Source organism: Pediculus humanus, genomic scaffold (assembly GCF_000006295.1).
Source record: "Pediculus humanus corporis 1103172107617 genomic scaffold, whole genome shotgun sequence".
Taxonomy (NCBI): Eukaryota; Metazoa; Arthropoda; class Insecta; order Psocodea; family Pediculidae; genus Pediculus; species Pediculus humanus.
In genome coordinates this window covers 87,715-107,119 of record NW_002987231.1, presented here as the reverse complement: position 1 = coordinate 107,119, position 19,405 = coordinate 87,715, and the positions used below count along the sequence as shown (strand labels likewise).

General features: G+C 29.8%; 4 protein-coding genes across 4 annotated transcripts in view; 2 read left to right on the top strand and 2 right to left on the bottom strand.

Moving 5' to 3' along the window:
- The window catches only part of Phum_PHUM248060 (uncharacterized protein), a gene marked incomplete at both ends in the record, with an annotated part of 3,727 nt that extends 1,980 nt beyond the window's left edge, over positions 1 to 1,747 (bottom strand). The window contains 3 exons of the mRNA XM_002426276.1: positions 98 to 1,019; positions 1,125 to 1,302; positions 1,518 to 1,747. Of these exons, the coding sequence (XP_002426321.1) occupies positions 98 to 1,019; positions 1,125 to 1,302; positions 1,518 to 1,747 (1,330 nt within the window). The remainder of the gene's footprint in view (positions 1 to 97; positions 1,020 to 1,124; positions 1,303 to 1,517) is intronic.
- Positions 1,748 to 3,230: 1,483 nt separating this feature from the next.
- Phum_PHUM248050 (membrane-associated RING finger protein, putative) lies at positions 3,231 to 4,535 on the top strand (the record flags this gene model as incomplete). Its single annotated transcript, XM_002426275.1, has 4 exons — positions 3,231 to 3,273; positions 3,923 to 4,086; positions 4,162 to 4,379; positions 4,457 to 4,535. 4 exons carry the CDS (start codon positions 3,231 to 3,233, stop codon positions 4,533 to 4,535), a joined length of 504 nt encoding a protein of 167 aa, XP_002426320.1.
- Positions 4,536 to 7,890: 3,355 nt separating this feature from the next.
- On the top strand, positions 7,891 to 10,081 carry Phum_PHUM248040 (uncharacterized protein; the record flags this gene model as incomplete). Its single annotated transcript, XM_002426274.1, has 8 exons — positions 7,891 to 8,137; positions 8,220 to 8,362; positions 8,454 to 8,636; positions 8,718 to 8,937; positions 9,004 to 9,179; positions 9,289 to 9,402; positions 9,484 to 9,648; positions 9,737 to 10,081. 8 exons carry the CDS (start codon positions 7,891 to 7,893, stop codon positions 10,079 to 10,081), a joined length of 1,593 nt encoding a protein of 530 aa, XP_002426319.1.
- Positions 10,082 to 10,976: 895 nt separating this feature from the next.
- On the bottom strand, positions 10,977 to 18,797 carry Phum_PHUM248030 (uncharacterized protein; the record flags this gene model as incomplete). The annotated part of the gene is made up of 13 exons (XM_002426273.1): positions 10,977 to 11,180; positions 11,268 to 11,412; positions 11,579 to 11,780; positions 11,887 to 12,106; positions 12,184 to 12,314; positions 12,498 to 16,089; positions 16,308 to 16,491; positions 16,631 to 16,788; positions 16,893 to 17,277; positions 17,380 to 17,741; positions 17,837 to 17,958; positions 18,249 to 18,596; positions 18,746 to 18,797. The coding sequence occupies 13 exons, from the start codon at positions 18,795 to 18,797 to the stop codon at positions 10,977 to 10,979; spliced, it is 6,105 nt and encodes a 2,034-aa protein (XP_002426318.1).
- Positions 18,798 to 19,405: the final 608 nt, after the last annotated feature.

Here is a 19,405-nt window from a genome sequence, read left to right as displayed (position 1 = left end):
ATTAAAGTGCGATGAATAAACGGATTGGATATTATGTTTTTCAATTCTTTCGTTTGACAACTTATAATATTAAAAACTGAATCGTAAAAATTCTGACTGCAATTATTACAAATGACTACAAAGCGAGGAGTAATGCATAGACTATCGTCGGAAGACTCCGTTTTTACCCTATTGTTACTTTCCGTTTGATTATTGTCCGATTTCATAAACGGAGCCGTTGCTTTTTTAACTATACTTAAAACAGCGTCCGTAGCACTGCTAAATAAATTTTTCGGAGAATCCTTTTTGTGATGAAACATTAATTCTTCATCGTACGGATCTCCATCATCATCCTCCGATAGAGAATTACGTTCATCTTCTTTGGCCAACACTTCGAATTCACTCGTTCCGTAAACTCCGACCCACGACACGGGACAAAATTGTTCTTTACCATAATGGGAATGCATTTCGACTTTGACGTATTTTCCGAAAAAATGCGGATGAAGATTAAATGTTTGCACGTCTCTACTGTCCTGAGCGGTAAATTTTCCGACACTACTCCACTCGCGAGTGGGAAAACGATGAGAAACAAAAACTGAAAAATGTTTCGGAGATGATGAAAACAATTCAAAATTTGCCAGATCTAACTGTTTCGCCTGTATGGCTTCGCATAATTCAATTATAAACCAAATTCTATTTGTGCAATAGTTGAGCATGTATTCATCTTTCAATGAAGAAAGAACAGATGATGAACTTAAAGATTCGGGATTGGCTGCCACTATTTTGGCTCCACAATCGGGTGATGCATAATTTTTTATTCGAAATTTTCCACGGAGCCTGGGAAATTTATCCGTTGTTTCATTTTGATCCGTCTTTTTTTTTTCCGCCTCTGCTAATTGTTTTTGAGTCCATTCACTAAAAGATGGAATGTCTTCGTGATGAGGTGGAGCTCTTTTAAACTCCTCTTGACTAGATACAATATGGTGTCCACTTTCATTTTGCTGCTGATTTAAAGTTGAAGCATTTTCCATTATATGTTCCTGTAATATTTTATGCACATAATTATAGAATGCTCATTGATTATTAAGTTAAAAAGAAAATACATTGCTGAACAAAAAATTTTTATTTTAATTTTTTCTCCTCACCTCTAACTTTAATTCGTCTTGATTATAAATATTTTCTGTATTTTCATATGAATCAGAAATTTGCTGTGTATTATTGAATTTTTCTATATTAACTTGAGATTTCACTAAGTTATTATTTAATTCTTCAGACACATCAGTTGGTGAAAATGTAACAGATTGTTCATTATTACTAACCAAGCTGTAAAAATATAACATGTTTAAAAGACAATTTTTTATAAATGTCCTAATAATTAGTGTTTTAATAAAAAATACATAATAAAAAAGAAAAAAAAAACATTTGTCATTTTTTTACGCATGTACATGATAAAACAATTACATTTAATTTAAGAATAAAACAATCCTTGAACAAATTATTATTATTATTATTATTATTATTAATACAAAGTCACCAACCTTGAAGAAAATTTTTCCTCGTTCAAAAGAGGTCGATTATTAGAATCAGGTTTTATATAATCTAATGTTTCCTCATTATTAGATTTTCCGATTATTTTATTTGTAACATGACTACTTTCCGATGCAGTGAAGAGTGAAATTTTCTCATGGGTAACTTCTTGAGAATCTGCTTCATACTGATTTATAGAAATACTATACTCATCTGACTGTGTTGCGCTAACAGTTTCCATGCATCTATAAAAGAATTAAATAAAACTCATACCGAGATTCAAATGATTTATATTCTAGATTCTCGTTTGAAAATTTTTAACAAGATAGGAATATTAATTCAATGGCTAAAAAAGTCAAGTATTGGTAAAATATGTAAAATGTGAAAAAAACAGTAATTACATTTTTATTTTAAAAAAGGAAAAAACCTAATTTGGAATTCTATAAATTTACATAATTGACAAAAAAAAAAAAAATATTAATTCAAATGAATATATATATATAGCCATTATTTTTGTTGTGAAATAATACAACATCATTGCAAACTTTAAGTAATAGTTTTATTTAACAATTATTTAAAATTTAAAAAAATATATAACTGAGTCAAGGTTTTTCTAAGGCTAAATTACAAATAAATTTTTTTTTTTTTTTTTTCTTTGAATAAAATATATATTGATTTAATGAATTAAATATAGAAAATTTGAAGCAAAAAAAAAAAAAAAAATATCAAAGTTATTATGAAATAAAATAATATAAATAAATACCTTCCATTTAAATTAGAAACTGCAGCTACACTAAGCAAACAGCTTAGCATAATTTTTATTATAGAGTCCATAAGACGAACAATTTCGGTATCATCTTACTGAAAAATGTAAATAATTTTTGTTTGAAATGAGAATATTGCAATGACGTGTACGATTCAACAGTTGATTTAATTGAACGTGGCAGAAGAATTTTTTTAAAAAAAGCAACACCGAAATTTTACCTTGAATATTATAATCATGTGCTTTTTCAAAATTAATGGTAGGAAATTGAATCTGGTTAATTTATCTTAAAAATTTTTATTTTTATTTTTTTTGAAATGTTCAGTACTAGCTGATTAATTTTAATTTACATGGAGCCAGTTGTTTTAGATCCTTCAACGTCAATGTCAACCTGTCCAAATAATGATAAGTCTGTAAATATAAATGGCGCTAAAGAGGTATTTACATATAAAATTACAGTAAATCTTTTTTTTTTAGTCTTTAAAATTTTGTATAATTTTTTTTTTTTAAATACGTTTCAAATTTTCGTTTAATTTATTTTTTTTTTAAATTCTACTAAAAATTTTGAAAATAAATTTTTTAAATTTGTTTAAATGGAATTAAGTTTTCGTTTCGGTATTCAATTAAAACTTTTATTAAAAATTCAAAAAAAAAAAAATTTATTATTAATTTATTTTCTGTTTTCAAATTAATAATTTTATTCATTTAAACATTTTTACTCGTTAAACATTTTTTTTTTTTACATAGTTTAAAATGTATATATAATGTTATATTTTCATCTCAACTGTTACTCATTCTAATATGTGTACATTCATAAAACATATCTCCTTGTACAAATAATAAATTTAGATAATATTGTTATATTAAATTTTAGGATGTAATATCAATTAAATCATCACTTATTTTGAGTATCCATTCTTTACAATCAGTATGTACTACTCCAAATCAAAATACACAGCAAATGTTCTCTTATTCAGGGCTTGCTTGTAGAATTTGTCATGAAGGTGAGCTTTAAATTTATGTTTTAAAAGTATTTAATATTATTAATAATTAAAAATTGTATTTTAATATTAATATTTTCAGGTAAAAATTTATAAATCATGAGATTTATGATAAAAAGATTAATATCGATTCGAAACGTAAACATTTTAAATGAGGGGAACAAAAAGTCTTGTATTCGTTTACATCAGTGATTTTTTTTTTTTTTTTTTGTTTATTTTTGAACCTTTTGTTTTTGTGCAACCCATAAAATTTATGATCTATTCATTTTGTTTTGTAATTCATGTTAAATTACATTTTTTTAAATCGAAAAAAAAAAAATTGATTTTTTTTTTTTACATGTAAAATTTTAAATATTTTAAAACAATGACATATGACACAAGTCGATGGTTTTATTTAAATTTAAATTTTATAAATGACTGAATGGTTGAAAAACAATACTCTTTCAAATGTCTTACCATCATTAAAATTCGATTATTTATTTTTTAATTAATTCCTTTTTTTTTTTGTTTTTTTTTTCCCCTCGTCAAGTACACAATAAGAATATTTTACAATTTATTCATACATATCATTTATTTCTTTATAAATCTGATTTAAATTTTTTTTAACTTGTTTTGTTTATTATAATACACCTGATACCTGATTTTATTTCAGATGGAATAAAAGAAGAATTGATCTCGCCTTGTGCCTGTGCCGGTAGTGTTGGTTTAGCTCATGCAAAATGCATTGAGCAATGGTTATCATCATCAAACACTACAAACTGTGAAATTTGTAAATATCAGTACAATATATCAATAAAATCTAAATCCTTTTTACAGGTAACTCACACATTCGAAAGAGACATTTTCATATTACATATATTTTAAATTAATAAATTATAATGAAATTTACAGTGGTTAAAAAATAAAAATCCCCTCAATGGACCCTCAGGTTTTTACGGTGACGTTTTTTGTTTCGTTCTTCTAACACCTCTTTGCATCGGATCAGTATACCTGTGCGCCGTAGGTGCTCATGCATACATAAAACATGGCCTTTGGGAAGGTACTGGTTTGGCCATGTTGTGTTGTTTTCTTACCGCCGTTTATATCTTATGGTGTTTCGTAGCATTCAGGTAAGTTTTTCCGACACTAAAAAATATTTTCCGGGATTTTAAATGATAAAATCGATAATAATTTTTTTTTATTATAGATTTCATTGGAAACGTTTTCGAAGTTGGCAAGCTACAAATAAAACGGTTCGATTATTACCTAAACATGCATCTGCATAAAATGTCGCATCCTATATATATTTATTCTATCTCGTGTCATATAATTTTTATATATATATATATATAAATTTTAAGCCAAAGTATTATTATTATTATTATTTATTTATTTATTTGTTTTAATTTGAAATAAATGTATTTTTTTTAAAAAAAAAATTTGAGTAGTTTTTTTTTTTTCAATCGAAAAAAAAAAAAAAAAATTCAATTAGTTATTGGTTAAAAAATTAATAGAGTAAATAAAATGAATTAAAACAATATTCGTGTCATCACGAATAAAAGTTATTAAAAAAAGAATTACATTTAAAAATTTCATGGTTTTATTTTGCAAAGAGTAACAACTCGTGCAGAAAAAAAAAAAAAGAAAATTTTTTTTTATTTTCGACCCATTTCACATAATTTATTGATAATTTATTAAAAAAGAAAAATATGTCACAACAAATATGTGTCATATAGTGTTCACAAGAAATAGTTTTAAATAAGTAATAGACCAAAAAACCTTTTTTAACATTTCAATCAATCTTAAAAAAAAAAAAAATTCTTAGAATTTAATTTATAAAGAGTCCTACTTAATTCGTCCCTGAATCGTTTTACTTAAATAAATTTCTTTTTTCAATAATTATAGGGTTTAACCCTTTAGATATATAAAAAATTTAAAAATGTAAAATTTCTTACTAAAAAAAAAAAAAAAAAAAAGAAACAATGACCAAAAAAAAAATAAAAATCATATTAATTTTAATGGTAGCCTTTTGAAAGAAAGGTTGTAGTGGGAAAAAAAAATTTTCTCGGAAAAGTCAAAGTTTTTTCCCTTTTGAACACATGTTAAAACTTTTTATTAATAAATATATAAATTAATTATTTATTTAAAAACGTTATGAATAATTTTTTATTATTTATTTATTAAAAAAAAAAAAAAATTTTAATTCATCAAAAATTTTTAATAATAATAATAATAATAATAATAGGGGGAGAAAATGGGATTTTCATTAATCTTATCTGATTACTCCAGAGATGTTGTTGTCCAGTACAGGAAATAATTTGTTTCCACATGGTTTCAATAAGACTTACGAGAATTGTTGTGACGTCATAGGTTATAACAAACGACCAGGCATGTAGTAGCATCACTCATATTCCTTAGGGATTGGGATTGGGATAAAAACCTGGAATAAATGTTTGGAAAAAAAAAGAGAAAGAAGAATTTGTGCGTGCGTGCGTGCGTATGGGGTTTTACTGTTGGAAAACTCAAAAAAAAAATTATCGTTTAGAATATCGAAAGACATTTTGGAAAAACCTAACCATTGACTGGAATCAATGACATCACGGTTTTCAGTAAAAATTTTATTTATTTATTTATTTTTTTTTTAGGGGCAACCACATCGCGTGACTGGACGGTTAAACATTTTTTTATTTTTTATTTACATTTAAAAAAAAAAAAAAAAAAAAAAAACAATAAATTTGATGGAAAACACAAAATTTTTTTTTTACAATAAAAGTTCGATGAAATTATTATTATTATTATTATTAATTAAAATTAATTTTTTTTTTGTTTTGGATCCTTTAAAAAGTGATCAATTAATTTTCCACTCTTTTTTCCTTCTTTCCATGTTTTTATCTTAAAAAAAAAAAAATTAGGAAGGTATGGAGAAAAAAAACAAATATGGAGGATAAAAAAAAAATAATTTTGGAATTATAATAATAATCAAATTTAAAAAAAAATTTTTTTTTTTTTTTAATCAATTCGGTCATGGATAAAAAAAAAAAAAGTATTCGTGTTACCTATCCTGGAACGATATTTCAATTTAAAAAGGGAATAAAAAAAAAAAAAAAATTTTTTTATTCCCTTCATAAAATGAGGACACATTTATTATTGAAATTATCGATTTTCCTTTTTTTTTTCCTTCCAAACAAAAGTGATGCCGTGACCTTGTCGGTGGTGGTGGTGGCTATGGTGGGGGTGGGGGTGGTGGTGGTGATGGTCGGTTTTGTAGTAAAAAAAAAAAAAAAACAAAAAAAAACAAAAAAAATCAACATTTCCACAATATCCTTAGTCACTCATGATCTTGTCAAGTGTTAACTTGTTGTGTCTTTTTTCTTTGTCTCTCTCTCTCTCTCTTTTTCCAGTCAGTTAAATAAATTTATTTATTTATCGAAAATATAATAAATAAATAAATAAAAAGTTGTGTTATTAATCGCCATGATTAAAAATTATTATTATTATAACAATAAACGCGTCGCGTAGTTGTTTTATTAAAAATGAAGATTATTATTAATTTATTTTATGATTTACAATATGTGATGATAATAATAATAACAACAGCAACAGCAGCAACAACAACAACAACAACAAAAATTTTATTGCCAATTATTTTTTTTTTATACATGCGTAAAAAATTTTTTTTTCCAATCGAAATTAATTTTTATAAATTACTATGGGAATTTGTTTAGACACAGGTAATCATCATAATTTATTTATTTTTAATAGCACACGTGTTTATTAATGAAATTACACGTGTGTGTTTATGTTTATACACACACACGCACATGCACACACACACACGTGAAAAAAAGGTTTAGAAAAATTAAATTGGACGTTATAATTATAAATCAAATTTGAACTTGACATATTTTATTTTTTTGGTGACAAATTCGATTCGAAGTTTTTAAGCAAATTAATGATTCACGTGTGAGAGAAAGAGAGAGAGAGAGAGAGAGAGAGAGAGAGAGAGAGAGAGAGAGAGAGAGAGAGAGAGAGAGGTTTTGCACTGACCTTTGCCCCTTTTCCACAAAAAAACACAAAAAAAAAACACAACAACAAAAACACAAACCCAACAAAAAAAAAATTGAAATTATTATTATTATTTAAAGTTTTTTTCCTGGAGAAGGGAAGTAAGTAGGAGGAGGAGGAGGAAAGGTGGAAAAGCGGGGGAGGAGGGAAATTTTTTTTACTTTCGTGATAAAAAATTTTTTTTCCGTTGAATTCATAAAAAAAAAAAAAAAAAAAAAAAAGTAAAATAAAATAATCGTGAATTTGTGATGAGTCAATGTAAATGAAATTAATAAAAAATTTAAATCAATAATTTATTTATTTATTATTATTATTATTATTATTATTATTATTATTATTATTTTTTCCCTCCTCTTTTAAGTTTAATGACCTTTTCCACATTATCAATTTTATTATTCTTATTGCGTTATATAAAAAAAAAAATGTCAGTGAACTTTTAATTATTTATTATTTAAAAATCCTATCGTTTGAAAAAAAAAGGAGAGTATTAACGTTAAATAATATTATTATTATTATTAATGATTAGATCAACAAAATGAATCACAAGTATATGACGATGATAGAAGAAGTGAAAGAATGTGGGCGGAAAGTCGTAGGGATAACAATTTCAATTATTCTCCCACGACGACCCCCCCGGAAGAAAGACAATTTAGAGAAAGTGAAAATTATGTTAAATTTCAAGTACCTAAAGTGCCTGTTATATTTGTACTCGGAGGACCCGGAAGCGGAAAGGTGACTCACGGTGATAATTTAATGCAAGAAAAAAAAGGGATAACGCATATAAATATGACGGATTTGCTCCAGCAATACGCCATGGGTAACGGTTGGTATATCCAAATTAAATACTAAATAACGTGGAATTAGAAAAACTCTCGATAGTAATAATTTTCTGTCTTTTGTTAAAGAAATGAGAGATTTTTCATCATTATCAAGTAAAACGGTAACGGAAGTTTTAATGTTGGAAATGAAAATGGCTCCAGCAGCAAAAACTTATTTAATATCCGGTTATCCAAGAAGTATGAGAGACGTTGTCGAATATGCAGAAAAAGTAAAGAAAAAAAAAAACGTTTCATTTTGAATTTAAATAATTTATATTATAAATAATTTTGGGTTATTTATTTATTTATTAAAAATTTAAGATTCAAGTAGTTAGCGGAGTGATATTAGTAGCTTGGCAGCAAAAAGTTCTGGAAAAACAAATTGATTATGGTGCCAAAATAGGTCACGTCGTTCTTAGTTTGGCAAAAATGGAATTAAATAATTTTTATAAACACGTCATGCCGGTCGTTGATTATTTCGACGAAAGAGGAATGCTCATTGCCGTAAGAACTAAAACTCATTATTATTATTATTATTATTAGTATTATTATTATTAGTATTTCATGGATAAAATTAATTTTTAGATTAACGGAGAAAGGAATCCGGCAGAAGTTTATAAAGATTTTCGTTCTGCCGTACTTAGAATCATAGGTTCGACAGAACAAATGGATTCAAACACACCAGAAGGAAAAGAAGAAATTTTAGAATCATTTATAGATGAAGTAGCAGAAGATGGCGGTGATGGTGGTGGTGAGGGGATGAGAACGAAAGAAAAAGTTTATCCTCCCGTCATATGGGTCTTGGGTTAGTTTTTTTATCATTTTTTGACTTTTGTTACTTTTCTTTTTAACGGAAATTATTTATTATTAGGTGGTCCCGGAAGTAATAAAGGTTCTCTGTGCCAAAAAGCTGTTCGACAAGTCCCTGGATGGGCACATATTAGCGTGGGAAGACTTTTGCGTGCAGCAACCGATGCCAACGATTTTAATGCCAATGACACATTTGTTTTAAAACAAGCTATTTCAGCTGGAGAATTGGTGCCACAGGTAAAATATGAAATATAAAATTTTTTTAACGGTAAAATTTCAAAAGCCATCATCATCATCATCGAACGAACTAACGAAGTTAATTAATTATTGTTTATTTTTTTCATAGACGTACGTCCTTAATTTAGTAGAAAAGCACATGAACGCCTATTCGGACGCCAAAGGAATATTAATGGACGGTTTTCCGCGTGATATGCATCAAGTTAACGAATTCGAAGCCAAGGTTTTCTTTTAACCCCCCCAAAAATTTTACTTATTTATTATATAAAATCGATAATTGATGATGTTTCGTTTTTTTTTCCAGTATAAACAGCAGCCGAATGCAATTCTTTTAGATTGTTCGAAATTACAATTGGGAAAAGGACGTATGGACGATAGCGTTGCAGCTTTTAGAAAACGTTTAGAATTGTTCAGACAAATATCATTACCAATGTTAAAAATATTAGATAGCGAAAACAGACTGACAGTTGTGAGTGTCACGGATCAATTAATTAATTAATTAAATTATTTATTAAATAAAAAAACGAATAAAATGAAATTTTCCCAATGTTTCGTAGGTTGACGGAGATACGGATTCGCCAGAAGTTCAAGATGAATTTTTCCGTTTGTTTTTAAATCACACAAAACAAATAAATAATAATTCAGAAAGAGAAATAGGGGTGCAATCGAAACCGTTAAATTATCAAAACGATGATATGGAATATTCTAGACCTGTCACACGCACTATAATACCAAACGGTAATTTGCCGTCTGCGGCAAATAAATTAATACCGAACGGTGTTCCACGCACAATTCAAAATGGTCTCATTGGCGGCGTACAAAATATAAAAACATTGCCAAAAACAATTAGAAATAATAATAACATGAGAAATATAAGTTCAAATATAAATCATTATTATTAATTTTTAAATTTATAATTTTTTTTTTTTTTTTGTATTTGATTTTGAAACGTTGGACGATAAAGAAATTTAAAAAATTTAACGGATAAAGTGCCAAAAGGGTACGTTCAGAAATTATACTTACGTTACGTCGTCATACGTTTCTTTTTCTTTTAATTAGAGACACGACAAAAAAAAGCAAAAATTCTTCGCACACGACGAAATTAAATTCTAAAGAATAAAAATGTTGTAATTGAAAAATATAGTTCAATATAGTTTTGTTACGTTTCCTACGAATTAATTAATTAATTAATTAATTAAATTTTTATCCTCGTGAAAAAGTATAAACGCATGAAGAAAATAATAATAAAAAAGTGGGGGAGGTGATATTGGGGGGGGGGGGGAGGAGAGGAACGAGAAAATTAAAATAAATATATATATATTTCAGAAAATAAATGAAAAACATGCAAAAATTATAAAATATATAAGATTAATACATACATGAATACATACATAAATAAATAAATAAATAAATAAAAAGTAAATAATAGAGATCAAATCACAAATAAAAACAACATAATTATAAGAGCAATAATTTTTCATTTTCCTTTTCATTTTCTTCTTTTTTTTTTTTCTTCATTTTATTTCATACTACTATTATTATTATTATTATTATTATCGTCATTTTTTACTTTTTTTCGACGAACTCGATTTAACGCTTTTTTTTTTTTTTTCTTTCATTTTATCTAAATTTTTTGTTTCTTTTAAACTCTGTCAAAACAATAATAATAATAATTATTAATTTGGTTAAAAGTAATAAGTTGGAACGAAGGAATGCGAGTGAACAATTGGTAAAAAAAAAAAAAATAAATAAATAAATAAAATAGCCGTTAAATTCAAATTTTTTACGAATTAACGGTTAAAAAAGGTAACTAACCTTAGTTTCGAACGGTGATTGTGCCACGTCTTTTTCAACAGCCGGTAAATTAACCATTTTTTTCATTGATTGTTTTAAAATTTGTAATTGATTTTGTGTTTGTATTCTATAATTTATTTCACTTTCTAATTGTATAGCTAAATTATTTTGTTTATTTATTGCTTCTTCCAATTGTAATTTCAATGCCTACGAAATGAGAGAAAAAAAATTTTTTTTTTTTTTTTTTTTTGTCTTCTCAAAGCATATTTAAATATTATAAAAAAAAGGAGGTACCTGTATGGCATCAGATTCTGTAAATGGTTTTTTATTTTGTCTTTCAATTTCTAAAGCCATACATAACCTTTGAGTTATATTTTTAAGTTTTTCCATTTCAATTTCTAATAATTTTTTATCTTGTATTTCTTTATTTAATTGTTTCCTATTAAAAAAAAAAAAAAAGAAAATGTAATAATAATAATAATGATAATAAAATATGAAAATAAATTTTTTTTTTTGCCTGATACTCATTACTCGTTATTTTATTTACACTCTCTCATGATCACCTGATACTTCAAATTTGATTTGGAGAATGTTGTTTAACTTACGTTTTTTCCAAACTTAACGACTGATGAAACGATGCCTGCGAACCTAATCTATCTCTTTCTTCTTTTAAATCCGATTGTAATTTCGTTTGAGAATTTAATAATAATTTTAATTCTGAATTTTTCTGTTGTTCGCTTTGTAAAAGAAGATTTAAATCTTTAAGACGGCATCTTTCTTTCTTTATCGAAACTTCCATGTCAAGAACTAAAATGATATTTTTAAAACGTGTTAGTTAGTCAGTCAGTCAGTCAATCATCGTTTTAATCAAACACGATATGCAAGCACGTATAAGGTAGTAGGTGGTACTCACTAGCTTCTTGAGTTTGTTTTTGTTTATTAATTATTTCATTTTCTAAACTAACTATTCTTTGTAAAAGTTGTTCTTTGTCGGCTTCAAGGAGTGATGGTTGTAAGCAAGTTTCACCGACAGGAGGTTCAAGAACTGAACTTATATCCGCTTTGAGTACTTTTTCTTTAAGTGCACAACATGCTTTTGCGTGAACGAGAGCGATTTCGTTGAATGACAGGCTCTGTAATAAAAAAAAAATTTTTAAATGTTTAAAAAAGAGTAATTTTCAGGTACTGGGAAAATAGTAATGATACTCACGTCTAATCCTTCTGCTAAAATTTTTTCAATAACTTCAGTAAAATCAAGAGGATACGACGGATCTCTAAGTTTACGAGGTTGTTTTTTATAAAAATTGCATTTACAAACTCCTTCACCTTGGTTTAATTGATCTGGAAAAAAAAAATATATATATATATATTTATAATATTTTTAATATGTAAAAAATTAATAATTTTATTATTAAAAATAAAATCAAACCAGAATAATTTAAAAAAAAAAAAAAATACCTTTCAAATTTCTTATTTCCGCATCCGATTTCTTTTTCTCATCTTCGTATGCTCCGGCCAACATACTTAACCTCCTTAGATTACTTCTCTTCATGTTCTGTAAATCTCTACTGTGCTTAGCTTTTAATGCTCCAACTGCATCTTCGGCATCTTTTAATTTCATTAATTTGTCTTCGGCCTTTTTCATTTTTTGTAAATATGATAATGACATTTTTCTGAGTTGAGAAGCTGCACCTCTTGCGATATCGTCTAGCGCCTGTTCAGAATGAGCTAGTTGTCTGTCATGTTCTAAATTAAGGCCTTGAACTTCGTCTTCGTGCAAACCTTGAAGTCTCATAATGCTAGCTCTATGCTTTTCCGTTAGCTTTCTAATATCGGTTTCGTATCCGGCTTTCATGGCATTTAAGTTGTCATTGCAAGCTTTCTCTCTGTTTTCTAATTCTTTCTTTTGCTGTTCTACTAATTTTTTTATAACACTAGCGTTTTGTGATTCTAGGTCCTTTAATAACTCATCATATTTTTTCTTATTGTCAGCAATAATTTTATCCTTTTCGTCCAACAACTTTTTTAATCTATTATATTCAGCCTCTGAAGGCGGAACATATTTAGTAATTGTTTGAGGAAGAAGAGGTTGCGTACTGTCTACAATTGGTACCGAATCAATTATTGGTATCATGTTTGCAGGGGCGTCACGACGAATTTCAGGTGGTCGAGGAAGAACCGTTGGGAGTTTAGTTTGTGATAGTAAAGGACGCTCTGGAGGCGCTGGCGTTTCTGGAGGCTCCTTCCGTCGTCTCTGTGATTGCACATTAGTTTGTGGCGCGTTTTCATCAGTTGGCGCAGGTATAAGCGGTGGCGTATCGTCATGAACAGGTTCAGCAAGCGGTTGTACGCTGCCTGCAACAGGTTCGAGACGACGTTCCGGCACATTATCTGCAACCGGTTCAGGGCGACGTTGTGTGGTAGTGGGTGCAACCGGTTCAGGGCGACGTTGTGTGGTAGTGGGTGCAACTGGTTCAGGGCGACGTTGTGTGGTAGTGGGTGCAACTGGTTCAGGACGACGTTGTGAGGTAGTGCTTGAAACTCGTTCAAGACGACGCCGTTTTGAACCGCTGCTGACAGCTGATTCAGTACGACGCCGAGCAGCTTCTGGGGGTGCAGTGTCTTGAACAGGTGCGGTTAAAAGCGATGGCACTTTGCCTGCAACTGATTCAGGACGACGCTGTGACGAAGTGCTTGCAACTGGTTCAAGACGAATTTCCGGCACATTATCTGCAACTGGTTCGGGACGACGTTCCGGCGCTTTATCTGCAACCGATTCAGGGCGACGTTGTGAGGTAGTGGGTGCAACCGATTCAGGGCGACGTTGTGAGGTAGTGGGTGCAACTGATTCAGGGCGACGTTGTGAGGTAGTGCTTGCAACTGGTTCGGGTCGACGTTGCGACGTAGTGCTTGCAACTGGTTCAAGACGATGCTGTGACGAAGTGCCTGCAACTGGTTCAAGACGACGTTGTGACGTAGTGCTTGCAACCGATTCAGGGCGACGTTGTGAGGTAGTGGGTGCAACCGATTCAGGGCGACGTTCTGACGTAGTGGTTGAAACTGGTTCGGGACGACGTTCCGGCGCTTTATCTGCAACCGATTCAGGGCGACGTTGTGAGGTAGTGCTTGCAACTCGTTCAGGACGACGTTGTGAGGTAGTGCTTGCAACTCGTTCAGGACGACGTTGTGAGGTAGTGCTTGCAACTGGTTCAGGACGACGTTGTGAGGTAGTGCTTGCAACTCGTTCAGGACGACGTTGTGACGTAGTGCTTGCAACTGGTTCGGGTCGACGTTGTGACGTAGTGCTTGCTACTGGTTCGGGTCGACGTTGTGACGTAGTGCTTGCAACTGTTTCGGGTCGACGTTGTGACGTAGTGCTTGCAACTGATTCACTTTTACGTTTTGGCGCATCGCTTTTACTTGGTGGAGGAACAAGCAATGGCGCAGTTTCACGAGTAGGTTCGACTAGAAGTGGTTTCGTACTATCTACAACCGGTACATTGTCTTCAATTGGTTGATCAAGAATCGAGGGTTCTTTTTCTTTAACAAGTTCAGACTCTCGTGGTGGTGCTTCGTCTGCAACTGGTTCAGAACGCATGTTGTCCATAATTGGCCCATCAAGAAGCGAGGGTACTTTCTCTACAATTAGCGGTTCTATACTTATAACTGGTTGAGAAATCGATATAGGTAGATCTAAAATTTGCGAAGCGGAGGTAGGTAATTTCGAAGGTACGTCTTCAATTGGTTGAGAAGTAGAAGGGACAGGCGTAGGAGGTTGTATATATATAATTTGTTCTTTAGAACTGGGTTGAGATGACAAAAGCGGTACTTTTTCAGCTTCGTCTTGAGAAGAAATAAGAGGTAATTTTTCCGCTGCCTCGTGAGAAGAAATAAGAGTTAATTTTTCCGTTTCGTCGTGAGAAGAAGAAATAAGAGGTACTTTATCCGTTCCGTCGTGAGAAGAAGAAATAAGAGGTACTTTATCCGTTCCGTCGTGAGAAGAAGAAATAAGAGGTACTTTATCCGTTCCGTCGTGAGAAGAAGAAACATGAGGTAATTTTTCCATTGCTTCGTGAGAAGAAGAAACCGATGGTAATTTTGCAGTTTCTTCTTGAGATTTGGACAAAAGCGGCTGCGAAGGTAAATCTAATTTTTGCTCTGAAACAGGAGATGTTGGAGCGGGCTCTTTTAGTGAATGATAAGAAGAAGGAGGTTTGGTTTCTAAAGCATCTAATCGATTGGCTTCCTTTTCAAGTTCAAGCCTTTGCCGTAAACAGTTCACTAAAGTTTTAAGTTGACAATTTTGCTCTAAAACTCGTTTTAATTCAGAGCGAAGAGCTTCGCATTCATCACTTAATTTCTGGCCTTTAAATGCATCTAATTCAGCTTGAAGAAGGCTAAGTAAATTTTCTAAAGCGCATTTTTCATCTAAGGATTTCGAAAAATCCGGAGTGGGTTTTTGTATTTCTCGCAATAGCTCGTTTTCTTTTTTCAATTCCGATGTCAAATTATTCAATTCCATAATTTGAAGCTTTAACTGATCAATTTCTTGTTGAAGAGCTTTAGATTTATTGAAATTAACTTCATCTTCAGGTTGCATTGAATAATTATCTTTTATATTACGCTTTGCTAATCTTTCTGCTTTACAACGAGCTTGACGTTCCATTTCTAAAAGCTTTTCTAAATCTGCAACTTGTTTAAGACCATTACAAGCAGCTTCAAGTTCTGCTTTCATTTGTTGGTTTAAATCTTTAAGCGTTTCAATGTCTAACTCATCATTGCTTTCAATAGCATTTTTCATGAGGGATCCTTTTTTACCTTTATGTAACCTATTTATTTCTGATTCCTTTTCTGCAAGTGCTTTTTTCAAATCATCAATTTCGTCATACAGAAATTTCGTATCAGATTTTTCAATTCTTTTTTTTAATTTTTCTATTTCATTTTTCATTGCTTTGTTACACGCTTCTAATTCTTCCATTTCTTTATGGTGTTCTATCATGTCTTCGAGTACGCAAGATATTATACCCTTCGAAGATTGTAATAAATTTTGTACTTCTTCACAAGACATATTTCCTTTTTCTTCACGGGTATGTTTTAATTTATTACTTGAAGAAGGCTAACGAAAAAAAAATAAATAAATAAATAACAGAATAATAACATACTTAATAATTTCTTATTTATTTAACTTGTGTTATCTTCATTGTTTTATGTTTTAGTAGTAATGTTTAGTTGCGTGTGTGTGTGTGTGCGTGGGTGGGGGGAGGGTGACAAGGGTGTAAGAACAGCAGGTTCTCGTTTTTACTGGATCAAAATTTAAAAAAAAAAAATGCTGACCTGAGATTTTGATAAAGTATTTTCATTATCAACACCCATGTTATTATCTTCGACGTTAATTTTTTCTCCTCTCAAAACTCCTATAACCGATGAAGTTTGTAAACTTTCACGTTTATATTTAACTGAAATTTCTTTTGATTTTGACGGCCATCTAACTTCTATCTTTTGAAGTCTAGGTTGACTCCTGCAAAATCAAGTAATAAAATTTTTTTATTTTAAATCACTCCCAAGATTGACATTTCAATAATTTCAAATTAATAGTGAATTACAAATAACATAAAGAATTAAAACTTAAATAAAAATTAATTTTAAATAAATCATACGTTTTTTTTTCAGAAATGTTTTCCGAAAACGACTGAAGTTTTTTTCTAAGTTCATCAATTTCCGCTTCCAACATGGGGATTTCCGCCAAATGTTCTTCGCATAACCGTAATTTTGAATTTTTCTCATAGAGCTCACATTTTAAACGTTCTAATTCTTCCTCGGTTTGCTATATATTTAATTTATAATTATCATCAGTATGATTAAATTAAATAAAATAAAAAAAGGGGCGGATTTTATTTAAATAATTTACAAAACACTTACTCCGCTACTTAATTTTTCAATTTGACCCAATAAATCTTTCATTTCTTCCTCTTGTTCAGCCACGGCATTTTGTAATTTCGATATAAGTTCTTTATCTTCTATCGCACTAACTTCTATTTCTTGAATTTTTTCTAATCTACATTTAAGATATTCGTTTTCTTTTTCTAACTTATCGAGAGCTAATAATTTGTTATTTAATATTTCATTTTCGGCAATTATATCATCGACTTTTTTAAGTTTACTCTGTAAAGCTTTGTATTCGTTTTCGTGGGATGATAATTCATTGACTCTTTTAAGAAGGCAATCTCTTTCTTTTTTCAATGCGTTAAGTTCTTTTGTTGTTTTATTCATATTTTTCATTTGTTCAGCCGCTTTTTGTGATTCCCTATTGAATATCAAAATCATTCGTTATTTATTTATAGGGGGAAAAAAAAAAATTAAATTTAATAATAATAATAATAATAATGAAATAAAAAAATGAATGAACCTTTTGTATTTATCAGCCAATGCTAATCCCCTTTTTTTCAATTCTTGTATTTGTTTTTCTAAACATTTCATTGAAGCTAATTTTTTTTTATAACATTCATTTTCTCTTGATATTTCTTCAATGCTCATATTATCAGATTTAGATTGTTTTCTTAACATTTCAATTTCGTTTTCTCTCTTTTTAAATTCTTCCAATTCTTTTTCTAATTTATTTACTTTTTCTTGTAATAATGTTCTTTCTGCTTCCGAATCTTCAACATTATTCGTACCTGATATTTGAGCAAGCATTTCTTGTGCTTTGTTAAGATCTATTTGTATTTGACTTTTTGATCTAAGATCAGCTAATTCTTTTTCTAATTGTTTCTGTAAAAAAAAAAATAAAAAAAAATAAAATAAATAAATTATGGTTTTTAATTAAATAAATAAATAAATGAAAAATTAAAAAAATTAATTTTTACCTTTCTTTCTTCTAAAAGTTTTATTTTTTCTTCTGAACATCTTAATTTCAAATGTAATTTTTTATTTTCATTAACTATTTCATCAATGTTTTGTAATTTATGCATGGCTTCCCTTAGCATGCCTTGTGAGTCGAAAACATCATTCGCAAAGAAATTTCCCTGAAAAAACATTTTAAAGTGTTTTTTAAAACATAATTAAAATATAAAAATTTTATTTGGATTCGTACCATTAATCCTCTTTTCGTTCCCATGTACTCATCTTCACCGCTACGACCACCACGACTAGTGCTGGCACCACCACTTTGACCTCCATCACTTTGACCAGCGCCGCTTTGACCAGCGCCGCTTCGACCAGCGCCGCTTTGACCAGCGCCGCTTCGACCAGCGCCGCTTCGACCAGCCCCGCTTTGACCAGCCCCGCTTTGATCAGCGCCGCTTCGGCCACCGCCACTTCGACCACCCCCATAGTTATCATCATCATCATCATCAAATTGACCATTAAGGGCATATCCTGGTCCCGCTGTATCAACGAAAAAATTTTCGTCACCAGGTGTAGAACCACCGCGAGTATTTCCTTGACCGAGTGCACCACCACCGCTACCATCACGACCACGAGTATTTCCTTGACCAAGTGCACCACTACGAGCATTTTCTGGACCAAGTGCACCACTACGAGCATTTCCTTCGCCAATTGGTCCACCTCGTACATTTCCTTGACCAAGTGCACCACTACGAGCATTTCCTTCGCCAATTGGTCCACCTCGTACATTTCCTTGACCACGAGCGGCGCTACGTTCACTTTTCGGTTGAAATTCCTAAAAAAAAAAAAAAATTTTATTAATTAATAAATAATTATTACCCGAGTTTTTTTTGCAAAAAAAAGAAATAATAATCTTACTTCTTTACAACATTTTCTCAATTTTTCTTCGAGTTCTTTTATTTTAGAATCTTTTTCAGACATAAGAATTTTAAATAAATCATCCAAAGGTACGTATTTATGCGATTCATCGGTATTTAAACATGTCTGTAAAATCAAATACGTTATTATTATTATTATTATAACTCTTACAAAAAATTACATTTTTTAAATTTAATTTGATGAGAAAAAAAAAAAAAAGGTAGGTAGATACCTGACTTCCGGTAACTAAATCATATAAGTATCTATATTGTAGAGTTTCACTACAATTCCAGGCTCTTCTATCACGTATGGAAATAAATTTTTTCAATCGGTGATCTGATCTCTTTACTTCTGGAGGAGTACAATTTTGAAAATTTGGATGAGGTAAAGAAAAAATTTTTTCTCCTTTCGAAGCATAACTCATATTTTATTATTTATGTTTTATTATTAAATTTACTTAAATAAATAAAAATAATAATAAACCTCGACTGATAATTTTGGTTATTTAATAAATCTCCTAATTAACTTTTTTTTTTTTAAAAAGTTAAAATTTTATTCAATCAAACACGCACATTTTTAATTTATTATTTTTATTTACTTAAATCACAGCCTTCTTTATTTTTTTTTTACCCTTTTTTTTTTATAAATTTTCATTATTATCATTATTATTT